Here is a 7,553-nt window from a genome sequence, read left to right as displayed (position 1 = left end):
GTACACAATGATTAAATGTTGCTGGAGGGTCAACAAATGGCAAGAGAGAAAACATGACACGTACCACCACCTTCAAACTCACAAAGCATGTTTGGTTTGGAAAGACTGAAAGAGGGTTTATGACCTTCCAGAAACTTCCCCAAAACTCGTGGCTGAAAACACCCGAACCACATAGCGGCTAGAAACACGCCACGTGTCCACAAACCACGTGACAATCCTACGTGGCACCTGCGTTCCGCTGAAAATGATACGCTTCCCCCTTTTATGCACTGAGGAAAAACAATTAGGTCAGGAATTTTCTTGGTTGCCAAACAGAACCCGCCAGAAATTGAGTGCAAAGTTGAAAACTTTACTGCATTGGGTCTTTGATTCTTGTGTGATTCGCCATGAATGGCGATGGGAATAATGAAGCAATGCAAGTGGCCAAAGAGAGGATGGTGTATATGTGGGGTTACTTGCCCGGAGCACTGCCGCAGAGAACGCCGCTGTTGACGCCGGTGATGGTTAGGGCTCCGGCGTCGGGGTATTCCTGGAAAGATGTTTGCGGTGGTGGTTGTGGATTCGCCATGGCTATCTCTGGTGCTTTACCTTTTTTTCCAATTCCCTTCTATCCTTGGTTGCTGGTTTTTTTTTTTTGTTTTTTTTTTGTTTTTGGAAATTCCCATTAGCTTTTTGTTTAAATTTCCTTTTTTGTTTATTTAATTTTAGAATCAAGTTGATTTTGGGTGGAAATTTTTGTTCTTGGGGTTCTGAATCAAAGGAATTGCTAGCTTCTTCATTACATTTGTTCTGTTTCTTTTTGTGTAGATTAGTAGCTTGAAATGATAACTTTGACTTTTTGGATTTGTTTTCTCATTTCCCTGTTAATGGAGTGTGAAACTCAGTTGCTTTATCTTCACACTGATGTTTTGCTCAGTGAAGTCTTTATTGCTTTGTGTGATTTTTTTGGAATTGGTCAGTTACAAGGAGAATAGTTTGAGAGGTTTCTATATGTTTGTTAAGCTTTCAGTGCTAGCTAGTGGTTTTTAACTGGTTTTACTTGTTTTCATCAACCCCTAGTCCATTCACTTGAATGGAATTTTTGTTGTCCTTAGGTCTATTTATGTTTAATGTCAGTATGCCAGGGTAAGGAAATGTCTTCAGTATGAGTGTAGCTGTTGTTTGTTTTCTTGTTTAAATGATTGTATTTGTGATTGTGCTTCTAGCATTTTCTTTTTCACATTTTATTAACTCAGAGTTTTTCATTGTTGGTCACACTTTCTTCCTTAATCAGAGCCAGGAAAGCTCATAACATGGGGTTCAACAGATGATTTAGGTCAAAGCTATGTGACGTCTGGCAAGCACGGGGTAATGCATGACCTCATTGAGTGACAATGTTTTCTGTTTGTCTCTTCTTTTTGTCAGTCAACTAATGTTTTATAGTTTATTTGTAAAGGAAATCCCAGAGCCTTTCCCTCTTCCAACTGAAGCAATTGTAAAAGCTACAGCTGGATGGGCACATTGTGTTTCTGTAACGGGTAAGCTTAATTTCCTTATTGCCTACCTGATAAAAAACCCAATATTATGTGATTGAAAGAAGAAAGATAAACTAAAATTGAATATGTTGTAATGTTGTATTGTGTTGCTGGAGAAATTTTCCAAAATTACTTACAGTTAACTCATAATACAAGCAGTGAATCCGAAACAAATTCAAGAAATTATCATTTAACTAGTCAATAGATTGTCTCTCCATCAACCAAGTTTTGATCTTACAAGATTGTATCCTATTCCTTTGCAGATTGTGGAGAAGTTTACACATGGGGATGGAAGGAATGTGTTCCATCTGGAAAAGTATTTGGTGAACCGCCAACAGGTGTAAGTCCTGAAGGGCAGAGTTCATTCTTGACGGAGCAAGGTATGTTTGGCCTCTTTACAATGGTCATTTGTCTACAGCTACATGTCCCTCCTTGGAGGTGGTTTGAGCTAGCCAAGATGTACACCATGGAGTTCCCATATGGGGAACGGCTACTATATAGTATAGAATGTTTGAAACCCACAACGAAGGATACTTAGTTAGCCTTTATCTGTCTAACTGATATAGAGTGGTTTTCTACAGTGAGCCCTCATGCTCAAGTCTCAAAATCCACCGGAGGAATTGCATCTAGTACCAGCGGAGAAGAAAATACAAAGAGAAGGAGAGTATCTTCAGCAAAGCAAACAGCTGAAACCTCATCATCGGGTGATGATGTTCTGACAGCTTTGCCCTGCCTTGTCACTCTAAATCCGGGGGTGAGGATAACTAGTGTTGCTGCTGGTGGACGCCATACCCTAGCATTGTCAGGTATTAACTACATTATGGACTATTTATTAACCTAAGCTTATAATTTTATATAATGTGATGTGACGATCCGTTGTAATGTGACCATCTTTTGGTTGAAGCATGATTTTTTGGGCTATGGAAGATCAGATATGTCACATGCCATTGATTGTAATTTTGTGGAAGTTTCAGATATAGGACAGGTGTGGGGTTGGGGCTATGGAGGTGAAGGGCAGCTTGGTTTGGGTTCTAGAATACGTATGGTGTCCTCACCCCATCTTGTTCCTTGTATTGATTCCTCTTCTTATGGTAAAGATATACCAGCACCATTGGCTCGGGGAAACTTGAGGTCAGAGGGGCACAATGTTAGAGTTCCTGGAAGTTATGTAAAAGCGATTGCCTGTGGAGGTCGACACAGTGCAGTAGTCACAGGTATGTATGTGTCAGTCTATCAGTATTACCCGGTGAATATCTTTCAGGACAGCCTGCATTAGTTTATTTGGGGAACCAAAAGTGAGAATATCCCTGTGCTTCATTTATAATGCGATTAACCTAAGTAGTACAGGGTTGAAAGTTTATGGTGTTTGTAAAGAGGTATACTCCTCATTATATGGTACAATCAGCACAGAATTGTTTGATTTGATGAGAGGGAGAAACAAAATGCTTAATATAGGGTCCATAAATTTGTTAAAATGTCTATAAATAGTGTCTTTCTGGATGCTAGATTTGGAATTGATAGTTAGGATATAGAAAATTGCTCTACATCCAAGGTTGCTAAATACTTCCTTATATTCTTATCTATTTATGATCAATTTCACAAGTCATGAATACTGATTTTCCATTATCTCCCTGTTGAAATGACAGATGCTGGAGCTGTGCTTGCATTTGGATGGGGACTTTATGGACAGGTAATTGAAGGTGAATTAGGGATAACTTTGAAACTTTCTGTCTACCTACCTATCCTATTTGGAATTGTAAATTATATTCCGTTACCTACCTAAGGATATTGTTTACCAGCATTACACATGTAGAGCTCCCCTTTTCAGCAAATTTCGCCAGTATTCATTGTTAAAAGGGATATTCTAGTGCTGAATCCCTTCTGGGGTAGACCATGCAATTGACCTCCTGGGGATCTCAATAAGATACAAAGATAAAATGAAAATTTATCAGTTGTTCTACATGTTATTTCTTGATATGGGATGTGTTTTCCATGTATTGTACTTGGACCTTTACTCGAGTAGCAGCTCCTTTTAGGTGCTTACTTTATTGCTTAAGTTTTCATGTCAGCTACATCTTGTTTATTTCACTAGCTAATGCTTCCTTGGTACTGTATATTTGCTGCATGCACATATTCAAAATTATGTGCTGATTTGCCCAAAATTGCTTGACTTGAGGCTTTATCACATACTTCATGAATTTTCTTTGCTTAGCTAAATTATACTTTGATCAGTTGCAATATATATTGACCTACAACAATGCCTCAATACTATGGAATGTTTATCATTCTTTAGGATCAACATGTTGGTAAAGTCGAATATGGGGACAAAAACAATGTAGATGTTGAATATGAGGTCCACTCTAACAAGGGATCTTCTGTTCTTTCCTTTACAGTATTTTTCTTTCTAATCACTGTCTTGGTTGATGCATGCTTATTCTTGTTATACTAAATGTTATCTTGTTATGGAATAGTGTGGGCAAGGAAGTACAGATGATGAACTGAGCCCAACTTGCGTATCATCCTTATTGGGTATCCGAATAGAAGGAGTTGCTGCAGGACTGTGGCATACTGTCTGTACATCTTCTGATGGTGATGTATATGCATTTGGTGGAAACCAGTTTGGGCAACTGGGAACTGGTGCTGAACAAGCTGAGGTACGCCCTAGACATTCACCATAGAAGTCCGATGCTCCCGCTTTTTTGTCACTAAAACATAAAATGAAACATGACATGACTGTATTAGCATCCAATGTACTATAACTACATTATGGCAGTCAACTAAAAGTCTAAAACTCCAAATGCATGTCATTGTTCTTAAGTAGGAATAACAATGAGTAATGACTGGGTAGGGTACTACACTCATTTCTATATCCACATTTTAATAAGGTAGTTGTATCTGGACCCACACCCGGTTGGGTACTAAGAGCATCTCCAATGCAAGGTTGGTAGTTGGGTTGCTTAAACACTATTCTGCTGGACCCAGACTGCCACATAGGATTTAAGCAATCCAAGCAGAATTCGCTCCAACCATGGTTGCTTATTTTACTCTTGTTTAGGTCCCACTATACTTCATATAATTATATTATTTCAAGATCATGACACGTTCATGAATGAAAGAGAAAGTATAATTTTTTAATCAAAAAGCAAGAAGAAAGAGAATAAGCAACCCTTGCTTAAATTTAAGCAACCCGAGTGCCACGTCATACTGCACCAATGGTGCTCCAAAATAAGCAACGTTGCTTAAGTGCTCTTGGCATCTCCAATGGGGGTTGCTTAAACTAGTTGGCGCAGTTAAGCAACGTTGCTTATTTTGGAGCGCCATTGGAGCAACAAACATGACATGACAGTTCTGGTTGCTTAAATTTTAGCAACGTGGCTTATTTAAGCAACGGTTGCTTATTCTCTTTCTTCCTACTTTTGACTAAAAAATTATATTTTCTCTTTCATTCATGAACTTGAATAGTGCCATGGCCTTGAAATGATATAAATATATAGGTATAGTGGGACCCAACCAAAAGTAAAATAAGCAACCGTGGTTGGAGCGAATTCTGCTTGGGTTGCTTAAATCATATGTGGCAGTTTGGGCCCACCAGAATAGTGTTTAACAACCCAACTAGCAACCCTGCATTGGAGATGCTCTAATAACTCTAATATTTGTACCCTAACCCTTTGAATACCAATACACCGGCATCAGATCCATTACCCACATTTTAGTTAATGTGAATATGACCTTCCATAATGTGTTTCTTTCATAAAGTTGTAAAATATGAACCCTAATTTATACTAAAATCAAGGGTGGAAATCATCAAAATAAAAAAGCACTAATTATAAGATAACATATAATTCAAATTGAAAAACATATAAAGATCATTCAATTCCTAGATATAAAATACTACGTCCAAAAATATTTAGCATGATTGGAAAGTTGTTAAAAATCTTTTAACTTCTAATCAAAGATTTGATGAAATATTTGTGGGTATTGGTAGATTAGGTGCCATAATACCCATATGTGCCCCATACCCACAAAATTTTGTAAGTATTAGACATTTTTGGACCTAGACACATTTGATGGGTAAAAACCCTCCATTATGGGTTATTTTTATAGGTACCTATTGAGTGTGAGTCTGATTATCATTCCTATTCATAAGTTCAATTAGGCATTCTGTGATATTAGTTTTAAATGTTAACTTGAATTTTGAAGCAGACTCTTCCAAGACTACTGGATTGTCCGAGCTTGGAAAATATGAATGTAAAGAGCATATCATGTGGGGCTCGTCACACTGCTCTAATGACAGGTATACCATAATAACCAGACCTGCTTAGGCATTTTCATAACTGCATAGCTGTCCTTCCATGATTGAAGTCACTTTAATATATCCTTAACAACTGTTGGATTTGAATACCTGTTTGATTTCTCAACAACCCTTTTTTTCTCCTAATTAATTATAAAGATAGTTTAGACCAAAAGTTATGGCACAGGCATTTTTCCTCAAGTTTGGTTGAAGTACCATATGCCAAGGCACTGATTAGAGCCACAGAAAATAATGAAACGAACAGTTTTCTTTTTTGTTTTGAAAAATGTGGGGTGTCTGCTACTATGAAATGGCGTTGAGGTGAAAATATTCTTTATTCTAGGGAAGTCCATAATTACATAGGTGCTACTAAAATTTGAATAATCTTTGGAGAGGGTTGGCTATGAATTATTTCATGTAATCTCTGTCAAATTAAGATAGCACATTGCTGTTTTTTTTTTTTTACTTTCACAATAATCATGCATGTTCTTTTTGCCTTAGTCATACTGATACATAATTGAGGGGCCAGTTTCTCATCATTATGCACATCAATGTTGTATTTTAAAATTTGAACAGATTCTCATTAGTTCTTTTGTTTTCATTTCTTCAAGACAATGGAAAAGTATTCTGCTGGGGATGGAACAAGTACGGACAGGTGCGTGCATTGCACTACCATTTATATGTGTATCATTTTCAAATTTTAAAGGAGCAATATTTTTGAAACTTCTATCTGACCACATGTTATTTAAGTGATAAAGTTATAGACTTATAGTTATTATGTGAATTAGTGGCATCTTCCTTGGTACTAAATCATTCTGTTGTAAGTTGTAATTTCTGGGTGTGGCAGCTTGGCCTCGGCGACGTGATTGACCGTAACGTTCCTTCTGAAGTCACCATCGAAGGTTGTGTAGCTAAAAACGTTGCCTGCGGTTGGTGGCATACTCTTCTTCTGGCAGAGTCACCCACTTGATGTCATGGTTTCCTCGAGGCTCCTGGCGCAATTTTGTTAGTTAGCTTTTCGTCTGATTAGTAAATCTCAAAGTGATGTTTGGAAACCCCTCTATAATTTAGAATCAATTCTTGGGAGAAGCTGCTTCAAGGTTTCAGAATTGAGAGAAGTTATTCCAAGCACGCTATATGCTTAGAGAAGTCATATGTATATGTACATACAGTAGTGGTATACATATGCTTAGATGCTTGCATTCTTTCATGGTGTGAATCATCATGAATCATGATTGGCTCTAGTTCATTAACTACATTCAATAGGAGATTTCTACTTTGGGAAGGAATATTTGGGTCCTTTTCATCGATGTAAACATTATTCTTCATAGTGTATATTGTGTAATTGTATAAACTATTCTGTGTGATTAATTAGATACCCTGGAATCTGGTGTGCTGGCACCTGGCATGTTTGACTTAACTTTTGTCATGATCTGTAAAATGATACTTGAAACACTTGCGCTTCCCAAATCATAAATGAATGTGATCTGATACAAATCAGGCTAGTGAGATATACATCTTTTGCTCCCCTTTAGTAGTTCAAATGGTAAAAGTTCGGGGATACAAATTTCAAGTGCAGGGTTCAAATCCTGTCATCCCAACCCCTTTCCCCTGTACCAAAATGATATTTTGCAGGAGGGGACCAAAAGAAATATCCTTCTCTCCCTTCTGGACTGTGGTATAAGTTATGCAACAAGTTCTTAAGATGAGGGTGTGTTTGTATTAGAGTTGAGTTGGATATGAAAGTC

At 37.6% G+C, this 7,553-nt stretch overlaps 1 protein-coding gene across 2 annotated transcripts; it reads left to right on the top strand.

Moving 5' to 3' along the window:
• The first annotated feature begins 261 nt into the window (after positions 1–261).
• LOC130723286 (ultraviolet-B receptor UVR8) lies at positions 262–7,225 on the top strand. 2 transcript variants are annotated; one of them, XM_057574275.1, is made up of 11 exons: positions 262–579; positions 1,274–1,347; positions 1,436–1,517; positions 1,778–1,894; positions 2,096–2,320; positions 2,489–2,728; positions 3,161–3,204; positions 3,986–4,168; positions 5,718–5,808; positions 6,417–6,460; positions 6,631–6,796. In XM_057574275.1, the coding sequence occupies exons 1-11, from the start codon at positions 387–389 to the stop codon at positions 6,634–6,636; spliced, it is 1,299 nt and encodes a 432-aa protein (XP_057430258.1). In that variant the 5' UTR covers positions 262–386; the 3' UTR covers positions 6,637–6,796. The 2 variants fall into 2 exon arrangements, with proteins under 2 accessions (XP_057430258.1, XP_057430257.1); XM_057574274.1 differs by having other exon boundaries at positions 263–579; positions 6,653–7,225.
• Positions 7,226–7,553: the final 328 nt, after the last annotated feature.

The sequence above is a fragment of the Lotus japonicus genome, chromosome 6 (genome assembly GCF_012489685.1).
Source record: "Lotus japonicus ecotype B-129 chromosome 6, LjGifu_v1.2".
Lineage (NCBI taxonomy): Eukaryota > Viridiplantae > Streptophyta > Magnoliopsida > Fabales > Fabaceae > Lotus > Lotus japonicus.
The sequence above is the reverse complement of the archived record's forward strand: the minus strand, read 5'-3'. Positions and strand labels throughout refer to the sequence as shown.

Coding starts and splice junctions, on each gene's coding strand:
- LOC130723286 (XM_057574274.1), top strand. CDS start 387: ATGAATGGCGATGGGAATAATGAAGCAATGCAAGTGGCCAAAGAGAGG. Junction 2,729..3,160: donor ACACAGTGCAGTAGTCACAG/GTATGTATGTGT, acceptor TTGAAATGACAG/ATGCTGGAGCTGTGCTTGCA. Junction 4,169..5,717: donor CTGGTGCTGAACAAGCTGAG/GTACGCCCTAGA, acceptor ATTTTGAAGCAG/ACTCTTCCAAGACTACTGGA.